Source organism: Salmo salar, chromosome ssa11 (genome assembly GCF_905237065.1).
Source record: "Salmo salar chromosome ssa11, Ssal_v3.1, whole genome shotgun sequence".
Taxonomy (NCBI): domain Eukaryota; kingdom Metazoa; phylum Chordata; class Actinopteri; order Salmoniformes; family Salmonidae; genus Salmo; species Salmo salar.
Genome location: NC_059452.1, coordinates 69,354,140 through 69,372,223, shown reverse-complemented (window position 1 = coordinate 69,372,223; position 18,084 = coordinate 69,354,140). Strand labels below are relative to the sequence as shown.

At 40.8% G+C, this 18,084-nt stretch overlaps 1 protein-coding gene across 6 annotated transcripts in view; it reads right to left on the bottom strand.

Annotated features, from left to right (window-relative positions):
- Positions 1–6,903, bottom strand: part of LOC106562974 (protein CutA homolog) — a 31,660-nt gene extending 24,757 nt beyond the window's left edge. For 2 of the 6 annotated variants that reach the window (XM_014128132.2, XM_014128134.2), the window contains exons 1-3: positions 6,656–6,899; positions 6,318–6,501; positions 2,816–2,964 (exon numbers count right to left, since the gene is read on the bottom strand). In XM_014128132.2, the coding sequence (XP_013983607.1) occupies positions 2,816–2,964; positions 6,318–6,398 (230 nt within the window). In that variant the 5' untranslated portion in view covers positions 6,399–6,501; positions 6,656–6,899. Of the gene's footprint in view, positions 1–2,815; positions 2,965–5,738; positions 6,081–6,317; positions 6,502–6,655 lie in introns of those variants that run through there. The other 4 variants (XM_014128135.2, XM_045689882.1, XM_014128133.2 and 1 more) reach the window with 4 other exon arrangements.
- Between the last annotated feature and the right edge of the window lie 11,181 nt (positions 6,904–18,084).

Sequence of the window (18,084 nt, the reverse complement as noted above, 5' to 3'; positions counted from 1 at the left end):
TCATGTTGCCTAGTGACTTTACCCCTACCTACAGTGGCATGTGAAAGTATTCACCCACCTTGGCATTTTTCCTATTTTATTGCTCTACAACTTGGAATTAAAATGAATTTTGGGGGGGTATGTATCATTTGATTTACACAACATGCCTATCACTTTGAAGATGCTAAATATTTTTTATTATGAAACAAAAATGAAATAACACAAAAAAACGGAACTTGAGCATGCATAACTATTCACCCCCCAAAGTCAATACTTTGCAGAGCCACCTTTTGCAGCAATTACAGCTGCAAGTCTCTTGGGTATGTCTCTATAAGCTTGGCACATCTAGCCACTGGTATTTTTGCCCATTCTTCAAGGCAAAACTTCTCCAGCTCCTTCAAGATGGATGGGTTCCACTTGTGTACAGCAATCTATAAGTTATGAGGTCCAGGCTTTGAAAAAGCCATTCCACGACGTTTAAATGTTTCCCCGTAAACCACTCGAGTGTTGCTTTAGCAGTATGCTTAGGGTCATTGTCTGGAAGGTGAACCTCTGTCCCAGTCTCAAATCACTGGAAGACTGAAACAGGTTTCCCTCAAGAATTTCCCTATATTTAGCGCCATACATCATTCCTTCAATTCTGACCAGTTTCCCAGTCCCTGGGATGATGTTCTCGGGGTGATGCGAGGTGTTGGGTTTGCGCCAGACGTAGCGTTTTCCTTGATGGCCAAAAAACTACATTTTAGTCTAATCTGACCAGAGTACCTTCTTCCATATGTTTGGGGAGTCTCCCACATGCCTTTTGGCGAACACCAAACATGTTTGCTTATTTTTTTCTGGCCACACTTCCGTGAAGCCCAGCTCTGTGGAGTGTACGGCTTAAAGTGGTCCCATGGACAGATACTCCAATCTCTGCTGTGGAGCTTTGCAGCTCCTTCAGGGTTATCTTTGGTCTCTTTGTTACCTCTCTGATTAATGCATTCCTTGCCTGGTCTGTGAGTTTTGGTGGGCGGCTCTCTCTTGGCAGGTTTGTTGTGGTGCCATATTCTTTCAGTTTTTTAATAATGGATTTAATGGTGCTCCGTGGGATGTTCAAAGTTTCGGATATTTTTTTATAACCCAACCCTGATCTGTACTTCTCCACAACTTTGTCCCTGACCTGTTTATAGAGCTCCTTGGTCTTCATGGTGCCGCTTGCTTGGTGGTGCCCCTTGTTTAGTGCTGTTGCAGGCACTGGGGCCTTTCAGAACAGGTGTATATATACTGAGGTCATGTGACAGATCATGTGACACTTAAATTGCACACAGGTGACTTTATTTAACTAATTATGTGACTTCTGAAGGTAATTAGTTGCACCAGATCTTATTTAGGGGCTTCATAGCAAAGGGGGTGAAGACATATGCACGCACCACTTTTCCATTTTTATTTATTTTTATTTTTCTGAAGCAAGTAATTTCTTTCATTTCACTTCACCAATTTGGACTATTTTGTGTTTGTCCATTACATGAAATCCAAATAAAAATCTACTTAAATTACAGGTTGTAATGCAACAAAATAGGAAAAATTCCAAGGGGGCTGAATACTTTTGCAAGGCACTGTATATGTACATATCTACCTCAATTACCTCATACCCTGTAAATCGACTCGGCTGTTACCCCATGTATATAGCCACGTTATTGTTACTCATTGTATATTTATTACTTGTGTTATAATTTTTTTCTCTCTGCATTGTTAGAAGGGCTTGTAAATAAGCTTTTCACTGTTAGTCTACACCTGTTATTTTACGAAGCATGTGACAAATAAAATGTGATTTTTTTACTTGATTTGACTGCTCTAACCTGTGACGACAGGAGGGAGGATGGACATTTACATTTTGGCATAAGATCGTGGCTTTTTTGAAAGCTACTCAGTGTTCTCTCCAGGCAGGCACACGGTAAACAGAGAATAGCTCATCTACATGCACCACAGATTCAGGGAAAGAGGAAGCTGCACTCACAGTAGTGCTCCACTGGCTTAAGGCTTACACAGCTTACTCACTTATTTCCTATAAATGCAGAAAGAGAAAGCAATAATAACAGCTTATGTCTGAAGTGAACGTAACATCACTCAGTATTCCGGAATGCTCTAAATAAGTATTTATATATTAATTTATTCTTTATTTAATTTTTTAATGGGTCATCTACAAATAGGAGAGAACTGACGCATTGTGGAAATACTAATTACCTAGCATATATTCTAGTTAGTGGTTAGATATATCACATGGGTGATATTAATAGGGCCAGGAGTTTTTCCTGACCAAGTGTCCTCACCAGGAAAAACTCTGGGCTCTATACCGAGACCGGTCTTGAGTACTACAACACTGGAGTGTAGTATTCTGTTGTTACAGTGTGGTAATGGTATGCTGTCCCAACCTGGTCTCAGAGCATTTTGTATCATTCTGTATCTAAATCCGAGAAACTCCGTTTAGTATGATATGTTACGATTGGTATGGTATGTATTAATTTGTGGATGTCCATCACCCATTTCGTAAGATGTGCTACAAATTACAATTTGTATTATATGTTATGAATTTGAAAATGTACAATATGTAAAGAATATGCAAAATGTAGGATATGTTACGAATGCTATGTCGGTGCTAATGTTAGCTAGCTTGCTGACGTGAATCTAGGCTAGGGGTTAGGGTTATGTTTCAGAGATAGGTTAAAGTGTTTAAGTAACCATCTGTCTTATGTAACCATAACAAACGTAACATATCATACTAATTTGAGTACCCTGCTTTTACATTTACTATATTATGTCTAGTCTATGAGACCAGGCTGGCTGTTCTGTAGCCTACCTGCCTATGTCCTTGGCTGCCTGTTCATTGGGGCAGTTGATGAGGAGGACAGAGTGGTGTCCAGGTACATAGCTCCCCATGAAGGCAGAATGGAGCTGGACACACAGGGCCCTCAGCATGGGATACATGGACATGGTCAACACCATTCCCTGGAGAACGGACAGAAGGACGGAAGGGAGAACAGCAACACAATTCACTTTAATACAATCGCAAGATGTCACCCACACAGTAACAAATTGCTGTAAATTTACAGCAAAACTTTCACTGTGAGGTACTGTAATTCTAAATTACAGTACCATGCTGTTCCGTTACACTGATTTAGAATTACAGCAGCATACTCTGAATTATGGTGCATTGTGGGAAAATGTTGTGGGGCGAAATAATCTCACACTCATTATCATATTTTGAGGATTGCTTTGAAAGGGGCTATATTGTTGCACCCATTAGCGAGAATTATCTATTTTTCCCTGTAGTCAGTGCCGGTTTAGAAACTTTTGTTAAGGCCTCTACAAGTGCAAGCGATAAGAAACAGTAAATATTAATTGGTGTACTGTAATGTTCAATTACATATTCACTGTTAGCAATTGCTGTAATTTTATTACAATACAATTTAACAATAAAGTACTGTATTACTGTTTTGCTGTATATTTACTGCAGTTTTTCATAAATGATGGTGCATTGTGGAAAAATGTTGTGGGAGAGGAAAGAATAGCTGGCTCATTAACATATTTTAAGTTGCTATATTTGTTGCACCCGTTAGTGAGAATTCTGTACCAATTGAACTGATTTAAAGTACTGTATACAGGGTAAAGATCAGAGTGACAGTGGATCTTAAACATCTACTGGTTGAATATTAACCCTCCTGTTGTGTTCTTTTCATGTTAATTAATTCCGTGTTCCCGGTCCAAAATGACCGCCATATTATAGCTGTTTATAAATCCATAATAATACATATATCACCTAATGTTGTGCTAGATCTTTTTATCAACTTAAGTTCTTGTGAACATTACAAGTTTTGAACTTCTGTTTGCTATTTATGGCCTGTAGGCCTCATTGACCTGAGCTCATACAACTTGTTTTTGAGTAAAAAAAGCATAATGTATGGATTATTTTGACTTTAACAAATACTCCGATGAAACATATTGTGCTATTTATCACAGACTACTTTGTGTCAAAGTTTAACAAGGACTCTCTCCTCCTTACCAGTGTCATGATCAAAGATGTGATCAAGAGCCTCACATACAGTATATCGTTTGGTCATTGTGCTGCCACAGAATGAATTGTGAGCAAGGCCTCAAAAAAGCTGTATATATCAGAGCTGTGAGAAAAGTTCTATATATTATTGAAACAATGTTGCGATTGTTTGTGATAATGTCAACACTGTGGTTCCCGTGGGGGAAAGATTCTTTTGGGGAAGATTCCTGTTGGGGTTGCCATGGAAGCCACTAAGGGGAGTAGGGTGTGTGTGTGTGTGTGTGCATGCTCAAACACACATGCATGTGGGGATCTGGGAGAGGAAGTGTGTCCATCTGATGAATGGGCTTGTGCCTGAACTCAATTTTAGACACTAATTGTTGTCTCAGTCATTCATTTCTAATGACTGGTCATTTTTGTACACCACAGGTGTACAAAAGTTAAATAAAACACCCAAAATATTATGAAAAGCATCGAAACGTATTTTGTGTGTTCAGATGCCCTGTGTGGACAAAGTCATGGAACCTTAGAATAATCAGACTAAATAAACTACATTTTTCAGAGAGAAAACTTGTAAATCGGTCCAATTCGACCGGAACACAGCAGGAAGGTTAAGCAGTGTCCTTTTGATTTGTTTTGCCCTGTAATCACTGCCAGTTTGGAAGCCTTTGTTTAGGCCTCTAAAAGTTATTAAACACCAAATATTCATAAATATGCTGTAATATACAAATACCTAGCAGCCAACCTGCTTGCACTCATCCCATGTGATTACCGTAAAATACCAACATGATTACAGTAGCATTTATTTTCTTACATTATAGTAGGCTCATTTCACAGTTTTGTACTGTCAGACATTGCTCTGTATTTTACAGTTACTTACAGGAAGCTGGTGGCAAGTTAATGTGAATATTACAGTAACGTACTTTGCACTAGCCAGAGATGGGAAAAGATACATCCAAAAGGTATGTTATTACAAATACAGGATATTTTGAAGACCAATATATCCTTAACTAAAACCACATTCCTAGTAACGGATACAGATTTTTTTTTACTTGCTATGACTGTGATATGTGTTTTTAAGAACCCTTAGATGAATGCACTGACCTGAAGTTGCTCTGGACAAGAGTGTCTGCTCAATGGCCAAAATGTATTTTAGGCCAGTGACATACAAATTACAAAATAGGTATTGGAAGTATTGAAATACCTATTTCAAATACATGTAACAGAAATACTGCCCGTCATTGGCACTAGCTACCTGCACTGTAAATCTGCAACAGTTTACTAACCACTCTGCTTCCAGTAATGTACTGTAAATTCTAGGAATACAGCATGTTACTGTAGTCAGGTGTTCCAGTAATATGCTGTAAATTTGTCTTACAGTAAAAGTCCTGTAAATCTACAGTAATTTACTGTACATTTACAGCAACCTTCTGGCTACTGTACTGCCTGTAATTTCCTTATTAAAAAATTACTGGAAATCTTTTACAGTGCACCTTGAGGTGGTAGTAATGATGACATAACAAACATAATACTTTAACATATTTTTACATTTAACATTTATTTACTCAGAATACCTTTTTCCCCAAGGGAGAACCATGTTGCCCTTAATCACAGATCTAGTATTAGATACAGTACCCTACCGCAACTCCTAATCTTAACCATTAGTGAGCTGAACAAAACCTAAACCTGCATCAGTGTTTAAAGGGACATATGTCACATATATGCCTACATCACATCTCTGAGTTGAGGTCACTTCAGGGCAAGTTGTGAAAGGAGTCAGGGCATGGTCCTGACCCTGACGGTCATTCATTGGTAGTCAACAAAGCCAGGTATTATCCATATAACTGTCCTCCCAGAATGCTGGAATGCTGTGTCCGGGAAACAGCTTGGTGACTCTCTCTGTCCTCTATCCTCTTGTTATTGCACTGCCACAGCTGAATGGTTAGTTAGAACAGATAGTGGCCAATTTATAATCCGCTCTCTCTCTCTCTCTCTCTGCAGCTCCTGTCCCTGCTTCATTGCAAGCGGCATGGTATGAGATGGAATGATTGGCATTTCACTCAATATTAAAGTGCACCCCGTCCAAAACATCCGCCAATATTTGTTATAATAAAACAGACTCATTTCACGTAGGCTAATTAAATACATCTGTGACTAGGCCTATTTGGTGAGGGTTGCCCCATATAATTTAACTGATCTTATATAGCTAATGTGTTACTTATTGCTACAAAACTGCATCCAACGCGTAAATAATTTGCCACCTGCTGGATACATTATATCATTTTATTCAACAACATAATGAGCTTACCGTACAGATCACGAACAATCCCAAACGACAGAGAGTTTGAGCTAGGGACTCCTTGTGAAATCGTGGGTACAGCCAGTCCATTTTACTGCCAGTAGCAAATGTCAATCCGACCGAGTTATTCAAACTGTCAGGTCCGGGGGAGAGTGAGGTCGAGAACAGAGGCACCTTGTGCGCTCAATTTGTCCTGGAGAAGGGGAGAGTAGGCTGCTAACTTCTAGGCAGCTATGTGCTTACCCTCACCGACCAATAAAGTTCTCACTTCATAGTCCGTGAGTAATTTCTTGTGAATAATAGTCTATTTTGAATGTACAAAATCTGCAAAAGTTAACCTTACTCACTTTTCTGCTGGATAAACCATATTTCGGTGGATCAGCGCAGTGGCAACAAGAATCCGCTTGTCATTGGATGTTTGACACTTCCGTCCAACCAAACACCGGTTTCGCCCTAGGTCGCTACCCGAACCCCTGTCATAAGCAGCTTTTGTGCTGTAATAAACAAGTGCTTTTCGCTGGATGCGAGATAGTGAATAGAGAGAGGGAAGTATTTGTGTGCAGATTAGGAATATAAATGGTCGAATTTTTGTGGGCGAGGCTATACAGTAGGCCCGCTTGTTTGACAGGAACAATTGAGTAAATCTGACAAAAATATGCACAATGAAACAGCTCCATTGACCTGCAAACCAACATCAGGGCCATGGCATCAACAACACAATAATGGTTGAGTTTATTGAACACGCAGTTCATAATTATAAAATATATAAATATGTTATGATAAACAAAGACATAATGACATGCCCTAAAAATATTGCCACAACCTAATCCCACACTGTGAATATATAGATCATTTGAGGAACTTGATTTTCTTTATCATAGGCATCAGACATCTTCCTCCATTAATCAAGACACTGGCTTCTTTCAGATTCTCTACCCTGGCTTCACCCAGTTTGGGACAAGGGTAGAGAATTTGAATATAGCCACATACGTCCTCCTTATAAGGGCACACCCACAGAGGACACGGTGGAGGACTTTGACAGGGCACACCTTTAAGTCAAAATAAAATCAAATGTATTTATGAAGCCCTTTTTACATCAGTAGATGTCACAAAGCGCTAAACAGAAAACCAGCCTTAAAAACGTATTCGGGATCGGTGTCCCTTCCACGGGACGGTTGAGCTAACGTAGGCTAATGCGATTAGCATGAGGTTTTAACTTGTTATGGATAGGGGGCAGTATTTTCACGGCCGGATAAAAAACGTCCCCGTATTAATCTGATTATTACTCCTGCCCAGAAACTAGAATATGCATATAATTATTAGCTTTGGATAGAAAACACTCCAAAGTTTCTAAAACTGTTTGAATGGTGTCTGTGAGTATAACAGAACTCATTTGGCAGGCCAAAACCTGAGAAGATTCCAAACAGGAAGCGCCCTCTCTGACTATTTCTTGGCCTTCTTGATCATCTCTATCCAAAACAGGGGATCTCTGCTGTAACGTGACATTTTCTAACGCTCCCATAGGCTCTCAGAAGGCGCCAGAACGTTGAATGATGACTTTGCAGGCCATGGCTGAAAAACAGTAGCGCATTTGGATAGTGGTCGATCTGAGAACAATGAGACTGGGGGTGTGTGCACGAGACGACTCCATGTTTTTATTTTTTTGTCTTTGAACGAAAACAGCGTTTCCCGGTCGGAATATTATCGCTTTTTTACGAGAAAAATCGCATAAAAATTGATTTTAAACAGCGTTTGACATGCTTCGAAGTACGGTAATGGAATATTTAGAATTTTTTTGTCACGAAACGCGCCGGGCGCCTCACCCTTCTTTACCCTTCGGATAGTGTCTTGAACGCACGAACAAAACGCCGCTATTTGGATATAACTATGGATTATTTGCAACCAAACCAACATTTGTTATTGAAGTAGAAGTCCTGGGAGTGCATTCTGACGAAGAACAGCAAAGGTAATCAAATTTTTCTTATAGTAAATCTGAGTTTGGTGAGTACCAAACTTGGTGGTTGTCAAAATAGCTAGCCATGATGGCCGGGCTATCTACTCAGAATATTGCAAAATGTGCTTTCACCGAAAAGCTATTTTAAAATCGGACACCGCGATTGCATAAAGGAGTTCTGTATCTATAATTCTTAAAATAAATGTTACGTTTTTTGTGAACGTTTATCGTGAGTAATTTAGTAAATTCACCGGAAGTGTTCGGTGGGAATGCTAGTTCTGAACGTCACATGCTAATGTAAAAAACTGGTTTTTGATATAAATATGAACTTGATTGAACAAAACATGCATGTATTGTATAACCTCTCTAGGGTATGTGGGACGAAATCGTCCCACCTACTCAACAACCAGTGGAATCCCGTGGTGCGATATTCAAATACCTTAGAAATGCTATTACTTCAATTTCTCAAACACATGACTATTTTACACCATTTTAAAGACAAGACTCTCGTTAATCTAACCACACCGTCCGATTTCAAAAAGGCTTTACAACGAAAGCAAAACATTAGATTATGTCAGCAGAGTACCCAGCCAGAAATAATCAGACACCCATTTTTCAAGCTAGCATATGATGTCACATAAACCCAAACCACAGCTAAATTTAGCACTAACCTTTGATGATTTTGGTTTGCATTTAGCTGTGGTTTTGTTTTTTGTGACATTATATGCTAGCTTGAAAAATGGGTGTCTGATTATTTCTGGCTGGGTACTCTGCTGACATAATCTAATGTTTTGCTTTCGCTGTAAAGCCTTTTTGAAATCGGACAGTGTGGTTAGATAAAGGAGAGTCTTGTCTTTAAAATGGTGTAAAATAGTCATATGTTAGAAAAATTGACGTTTTTGGATTTTTGAGGAATTTGTAATTCGCGCCACACCTATCATTGGATATTGGAGCAGGTGTTCCGCTAGCGGAACATCTAGATGTAAGAGGTTTAAGTAACAAGAAAATTTCCCAGGACATAGATATAGCTGATATTGTCAGAAAGCTTAAATTGTTGTTAATCTAACTGCACTGTCCAGTTTACAGTAGCTATTACAGTGAAAGAATACCATGCTATTGTTTGAGGAGAGTTCACAATTTCGAACATGAAAAGTTAATAAACAAATTAGGTACATTTGGGCAGTCTTGATACAACGTTTTGAACAGAAATGCAATCGTTCATTGGATCAGTCTAAAACTTTGCACATACACTGATACCATCTAGTGGCCAAAATCTAAATTGCACCTGGGCTGGAATAATACATGATGGCCTTTCTCTTGCATTTCAAAGATGATGGTACAAAAAAATACTAAAGAATGGTTGTTTTCTTCTTTTCATGATCTTTTACCAGATCTATTGTGTCATATTCTACTACATTCCTTTCAAAGTGTTTCCTATCAAATGGTACCAAGAATATACATATCCTTGCTTCACGGCCTGACCTACAGGCAGTTAGATTTGGGTATTTCATTTTAGGCAATTTATTTTATATTTTTTAAGGGCTAATCCTTAAGAGGTTTAAACCCCAAACAGCTAGCAATGCAGATGTAGAAGCACGGTGAGTAGAAAGGCAGAAACCTAGGAAGAGGAACCAGGCTCTGAGGGGTGGCCAGTCCTCTTCTGGCTGTTCCGGGTGGCGATAAGAGTACATGGCCGTTAAGCCCAGATTGCGCTTCAAGATGTTCAAATGTTCATAGATGACCAGCAGGGTCAAATAATAATCACAGTGGTTGTAGAGTGTGCAACAGGTCAGAACCTCAGGAGTAAATGTCAGATGGCTTTTCATAGCCGAGCATTCAGAGGTCGAGACAGCAGGTGCAGGAGAGAGAGAGAGAGGGAAAGAGAGAGAAAAACAGCAGGTCCAGTGAACAGGTCAGGGTTCCATAGCCGCAGGCAGAACAGTTAAAACTGGAGCAGCAGCACAACCAGGTCGACCGGGGACAGCCAGGAATCATCAGGCCAGGTAGGCCTCAGACACTGTGGCCCCGTCCGAGGGTACCCCCGGACAGGACCAACCAGGCAGGATATAACCCCACCCACTTTGCCAAAGCACAGCCCCCACACCACTAGAGAGAATATCAACAGACCATTAACTTACTACCCTGAGACAAGACTGATTATAGCCCACGAAGATCTCCACCGCACAAACCCGAGGGGGCGCAAAACCGGACAGGAAGATCATATACAAACACAGATAAACTACTGTAACTAAGATCCTGCTGGTAGAGAAGAGGTCATAAAAATATACAGTCAGTTGTCATAAGCTAACACCAACAATTATATGACAGTTTATGGCATTTATCATAGTTCTAACCATATTTTAGTCATTTTAGCAGACGCTCTTATCCAGAGCAACTTACAGTAGTGAATGCATACATTTCATACAATTTCATACAATTTCTTCTGTGCTGGCCCCCCGTGGGAATCGAACCCACAACCCTGGTGTTGCAAACACCATGCTCTACCAACTGAGCTACATGTAGCTGTTGGTTCTTTCCACGAAATGAGTGCTTTTTGCCTCCCTTTGATATTTTAAGTAGAAATCGTGCACCAATATTGCATTTTAAAAGCCTGTTATATTAAATGAAGTGTCTATTAATATTCACCACATGGAACATTCAGTAAATCAGATATTTATATATGAATAAATGCTTGCTGAAGTGCCAAAATTCTACATTTTGACATGTCCCTCCATCAACCCTGTGTCACTTCTAGGAAGATTTCAACCCACTCAATCCAAAAATGTCACCATCATTGTAACGCCCTAATTATTTTGTTGCTTTGACATGTGATTAATGATTCATTCACTACTGTCCCTCATTCTATATTTAACCTTGTTACGTAAACTGAACTTTCATTTATTATGGTGAAACTAGTCCTTTCCTTTTTTTCCAAAAGAAACATTGGACATCTAATTGTCAAATCATAGTGTAAAAGCAGGTGAACTGGTTTTACTCTTTTTGGCCATTTTGGTGTTTTGCGGTGGAAAACTGAGCGGGTCGAGCATAACACATTAAACCTGTAACCCAGAAAAAGACAGCCTGGGGTGAAGCTTGCATTCAATTGCTACTCCCTGTTTCACACAACAGTGTTCCATTTCCTGTCACAGTCAACACTGTAACTTTATTTGGCAATTAATAGGCACTTACTACAGTCATTTTTTATTTATTTAACCTCTTGGGATTGGATTTTTTTTATTATTAAATTGAACATTTGCTATTTATGACAGAATGTTAAAATTCTATGAAATCAAACTTTTTTACCAAGTTTTACTTCGTTAAAGGCACCGAAGTGGAAGGATGTCCCTGTTATGATTAAGATGGCCTGGTGATAAAAAATGGAGCAGAGAAGATGATAAATAAAATGATAAACAGCTCCATGATTGTGACATGGTTGAGTTGTAGTTTGTAGTACAGTAAACTGACTTCTGCTTCAGTCTAAGGACACACCTCTCAATAAAAGCCTGTCAAACCTGTGGTGCTATAATGCATGGCCGCCACAAGATGGGGGTGTAGCTTCACAAATCTTCTTCTTCATAATCTTGCCTCCAATGTGAAAATCAATAATTCAGGGCACTCGCTCAATCCCCATGTCATAATAGGCAATAACCAGAATATACTGTAACGAAACAAGCTTGTTCCAAGAATGAAAATAGTGTGACTCATCCGTCCAATTCAATCTCCCTCCCCACCCATGACCCCTCCACTTTATGTGTGTGTGTGTTGGTGTGGGTGTGTGTATGTGTGCGTGCATGTGTACCTGCATGCGTGTGTGTGGCTGTCTAATCCTGCAATGGTGCAGATCAAAGAGTTCACAGCATTGGTCGCCACCAGGGCCACAGCCCCCAGAACCAACCAATTTACTTCCCCTCTCAGCCAACTTACACAGGATTCATTTGAGAGGCCCGTCAGAAACCAATAAAGCCACTTAAGCCACTATTCCCTAACATGAAAGAGGGAAACCAAAATAGAGGGATGGGTGGAGAAAAAAAGAGAGAAAGGGAAAAAAAGGAAGTTAGGGAGAGAGGCGTTTGATCTGCTCGTTCTGGGGCATCGCTCGGTGGGGGGGTTGTTCCCTAGGAGTTCAGTAGACAGCATTTGTGGTCCCCTGGAATTTTTTTATTCTGTTTTTGTGTTTTTTCATCTTTCTTTTTTTTTATACCAGCAGGCTTAAAGTGGGAAAGTGGAGAGGTAAATAATGAGGCCGCATGTCCCAATTTTTTTTTTACAGTGGAAGAAGTTAGAGAGAATAGGGAAAGCGGGATGAGGGGGGAAATGGAGAGGAGTGACAAAGGAGATGAGACAATAATAGAGAAGGTGAAGAAAGATACATCTAAAGAACGAGTGTAGGGAGTCAAGAGGCAGAGGGCGGCAAATGAGGGCTGAGAAAAGAGAGTAATAAATAATGAAGAGAGAGAAGAAAGTAAAGGAATCATGAAAAGAGCAGCAGAACAGTCAGAGGAGACAGGATGAATAGAAAGATTGTGGGTGACCTTCAAAACTGTCTCTCTCCTCCCTCTATCTGTGTGTAGGTTGAAGAAGGGAGGGATTGGGGTGGAAGGGCGGAGTGGTATGTAGGGGGTCAGGTGAGGCCTAACAAAGTGTTTTCCCCAGTAGTGATTGGAGCTAAAGGAAGAGGAGCTCCCCCACACACACACTCTTCCTGGACAGAGAGTAAGCCATCCATCATGTGATTCCTGGGGTTGGTTGCTGCGTTGCTTCCTGTACAGCCGCAGTCCCTGAATGATGACTCAACCACATCCACAACCACTAACTGACTGGCTGTGACAATAACTGTTACAATAATGCCACTGCTCTCTCTGTGCTGCCTGTCTGCCTGCTTGTCTGGCTGGGACAATGACCACCAGGATATTCACTGGTATTCCTCCCCAACCCTGCATACATTTGGTAGACCATTTCTTCATGTTATAGTGAACTACATTTGTGCTGTTTTCATGTTTTCTGACCACAGATTCAAGCTGTGATTTGGTGATCATAACCACAGCTTGAGAAAATCACCACCATCATTTAAAAAAATACCCTTCCAGGTTTCCTTGCCAAAGAGATAGAATGACTTTTTTCCATGGACAAAAGTACAGATGAGTGACAGAGAATGAAGGTGAAAGGAAAAGAGAGAAAAAGAGATACAGGAACGTTTTGGTTGAGTGGTTTTGAGTTAAGACAGACAGCTCAGCAGAGGCACAAAAAAGGTCTTTTTTTTTTTTTTTACATCTTTGGTTTTACTTGTGGAGTCTGCCTGTTGCCGTGGGCGTAGGGCTTAAATCATGTCACACATGATCAGCAACAGACTAGGAGAGGAACCAGGGCTTAGAGCCAGCCCCTTCCTACCGCCATGGAGGAAAAATCCATACCCTCTCTGTACACTTCCATATCATGTCACCGCCTCACTCATTGCCCCCTCTGATGGCTGTGGAACAATCTCATTACAGCTCCACTCATAATATACGCAGCCTGCGCCAAATTCACACAGGAGGGGTGGGAGGGGGGATGATATTTACCTCGGATTGAAAGTTTTAGTGTGCTGGCTTATTGATCATTTGCAGTGGCGTGTACTGTGCCTTCAGGCGACAGAGTAAAGGGAAAGCAGAGAGAAAGAGAGAGAGATGGAGGGAGAGAGCGAGCGAGAGAGAGAGGCAGAAAGAGAGAGAAAGGAAGAGAGAGGAGAGACAGAAAGAGAGAGAGATATACAATAAGCATCTTCATTCCCTGTAACTGCTTAAATGCTTTGGACCCATGGGACTTCTCCACCACAGAATGATTGACACCTCAAAATCACTTATCAACACAATCTTAAACACAAACACAAAAACATGCGTACACACACGCCGCGTGCGTACACACACACAGACATAAAAAATCATGTGAAAACAATAAATGTGGTTATGCACACGTTTGAATAAATCACATCTAAATAGTGTCACATACACATTTTTTGTTGTCGTGGTTTTCGGACAACTGTGAAGTTTCACACAGATTTTCACATTTTGACATGTCTTTAACCCCTTATTTTTGACACTAAACAGGCTCCATATATACAGTACTTCCATACATGTTTTTAAATGGTACCGGGGGACCTTCAGACGAGTCTTGTGAGGCCTGAGGGTATCCTAGAGAAAACCAACTGACATCTACAGTTGAAGTCGGAAGTTTACCTACAAATACATTTAAACTCAGTTTTTCACAATTCCTGACATTTAATCCTAGTAAAACTTCCCTGTTTTAGGTCAGTCAGGATCACCACTTTATTTTAAGAATGTGAAATGTCAGAATAATAGTGGAGAGAATGATTTATTTCAGCTTTTATTTCTTTCATCACATTCCCAGTGGGTCAGAAGTTTACATACACTCAGTTAGTATTTGGTAGCATTGCTTTTAAATTGTTTAACTTGGGTCAAACATTTCGGGTAGCCTTCCACAAGCTTCCCACAATAAATTGGGTGAATTTTCGCCCATTCCTCCTGACAGAGCTGTGTAACTGAGTCAGGTTTGTAGGCCTCCTTGCTCACACACGCTTTTTCTGTTCTGCCCACAAATTGTCTATGGGATTGAGGTCAGGGCTTTGTGATGGCCACTCCAATACCTTGACTTTGATGTCAAGCCATTTTGCCACAACTTTGGAAGTATGCTTGGACTCATTGTCCATTTGGAAGACCCATTGGCGACCAAGCTTTAACGTCCTGACTGATGTCTTGGGATGTTGCTTCACTATATCCACATAATTTAGTTTCCTCATGATTCCATCTATTTTGTGAAGTGCACCAATCCCTCCTGCAGCAAAGCACCCCCACAACATGATGCTGCCACCCCCGTGCTTCACGGTTGGGATGGTGTTCTTTGGCTTGCAAGCCTCCCCCTTTTTCCTCCAAACATAACAATGGTCATTATGGCCAAACTGTTCTACTTTTGTTTCATCAGACTAGAGGACATTTCTCCAAAAAATATGATCTTTGTCTCCATGTGCAGTTGAAAACCATAGTCTGGGTTTTTTATGGTGGTTTTGGAGCAGTGGCTTCTTCCTTGCTGAGCGACCTTTCAGGTTATGTCAATATAGGACTCGTTTTACTGTGGATATAGATACTTTTGTACCTGTTTCATCCAGCATCTTCACAAGGTCCTTTGCTGTTGTTCTGGGATTGATTTGCATTTTTCGCAACAAAGTACGTTCATCTCTAGGAGACAGAACGTGTCTCCTTCCTGAGCGGTATGACGGCTGCGTGGTCCCATGGTGTTTAAACGTGCGTACTATTGTTTGTACAGATGAACGCGGTACCTTCAGGCGTTTGGAAATTGCTCCCAAGGATGAACCAGACTTGTGGAGGTCTTGGCTGATATCTTTTGATTTTCCCATGATGTCAAGCAAAGAGTCACTGAGTTTGAAGGTAGGCCTTGAAATACATCCACAGGTCACCTCCAATTGACTCAAATGATGTCAATTAGCCTATCAGAAGCTTCTAAAGCCATGACATCATTTTCTGGAATTTTCCACGCTTTTTAAAGGCACAGTCAACTTAGTGTGTGTAAACTTCTGACCCACTGGAATTGTGATACAGTGAATTATAAGTGTAATAATCTGTCTGTAAACAATTGTTGGAAAAATTACTTGTGTCATGCAGAAAGTAGATGTCCTAACCGACTTGCCAAAACTATAGATTGTTAACAAGACATTTGTGGAGTGGTTGAAAAATAAGTTTTAATGACTCCAACCTAAATGTATGTAAAACATCCGACTTCAACTGTATGTGTTCGTGAGAGTCTCACGTTTCCACAGAGTGGTACTAGCCCAAACTGTTTGGACGCTACAGACACAAGTAAATGTCCATGAATGTTTCATGTGTGTTTTGACATGCCCCCAAATTAATATAGTTGGTTCACAGTTGGTTTTGATATTGTAACATGCGTGCCATTGTCACATCTGGACAAAACCAACATGCACGGGATGGCGCACACATGGCAAGTAGTTTCAGGTGTGCTTTTGTAATCAGCAGGATAAGAACCCAGGTCTCACCACAGGAGAAGCCAATGACTTGACCATTAGGGCCAACACTGGGTTTCTCTTCCAATGTATATTTATTATCAATTCATCTTAATCTCAGACAATAGACTGTTCAATTTAAAATAGGGCTGTCAAGAGTAAAAATATTTAGTCGAGTTAAATCGCAGGATTTGCTGTGATTTCTTGATAATGGCGCCGGAGGGGATGGCTGCTTTTTTATGGGCTCTTATTAACCAACCGTGCTATATTGTTTGTTTTTTCGCATTGTTTGTCATTTATTTTGTACATAATGTTGCTGCTACCGTTTCTTGTGGCCGAAAAGAGCTTCTGGACATCAGAACAGTGATTACTCCACCAGAGATGTTGACAGAGAATTGAATGTTGATTTCTCTACCATAAGCTGCCTCCAGTGTCGTTTTAGATAATTTGACAGTACATCTAACTGGTCTCAATACAGCAGACCGCGTGAAACCACGCCAGCCCAGCACCCTCTTCACCTGCAGGAGCATCTGAGACCAGCCACCTGGACAGCTGATGAAACTGGGTTTGCACAACCAAAGAATTTCTCAGGGACATCTCAGGGAAGCTCATCTGCATGCTCTCCAGTGTCTTGACCTGACTGACACTTGACACCAACAAACGCCCCATAATATCTGGCCCTCTGCCCTTCCTAAATCGTGGCATTGAACGTTCAGCAAACTTTTAGCCCTCCATAACTGGCTACGAAACTATTGCAGCACTGTGGGTGTAACATTTATTGACAATTTTGATACAAAGCTCAAAAACAAACCTGGTATTATAAGGAGGATGGGATCCACCCAATTCATTTGGTAGAATGATAAGGCTACATTGAGACAATTACTTATCAATGACCCATGCCCAGCTCATTTAATCCCTACCATTGTTTCGCTGAGTTGTCAGCAATTGTACATTATCCAGGGGCGTTGGAAGACACAATGTAAGTAACTTAATGTATGTCCCTTTTACTGCCCTGAATGCCTCTGCTGATCCTACAGCTGTTGTATGCAGTAATCATATGCCCATGAACCAGAGTTATACTGTTAGCACTGAGGTGGTGTACCCTAGCTGGAAGTCCACTGTGTGCAGCTCACCCTGCACTAACATAAATAACCCGATTATGTCTACCTCTGCTAAGCTAAAAGCAAGAAAAACAATCAAGAATCCTAGAAAAGTGTTAAAAATAGCCCACGTTAACATATGTAGCTAAAGAAACAAGGTTCATCAAATTAATAATTTGCTAGTAACAGATGACATTCACATTCTGTGTCACAACCTGATCTCTTTCACTGGTCTTTGTGCTTGTCTTCACCTCCCTCCAGGTGTCACCCATCTTCCCCATTATCCCCAGTGTATTTATACCTGTGTTCTCTGTTTGTCTGTTGCCAGTGCGTTTTGTTTTGTCAAGCCTACTTGAGTTTTTCCTGTGCTCCTGTCTTTCTCTAGTTCCTCTTTTCTAGTTTTCCCAGTTTTGACCATTCTGCCTGCCCTGACCCTGAGGCTGAGCCTGCCTGTCATTTTGTACCTTGTCACTCCACCCTAGATTACTGACCACTACCTGCCTTGACCCTGAGCCTACCTGTCAATCTGTACCTTTCGGAATCTGCTCTGGATTACTGACCTCCGCCTGCCCTTGACCTGTCATTTGCCTGCCCCCCTGTTTTTGTAGTAACATTTTGTTACTTCAAAACTGTCTGCATCTGGGTCTTCTCCTGAGCCTTGACAGTACGAACTGGCCATGACGGACCCAG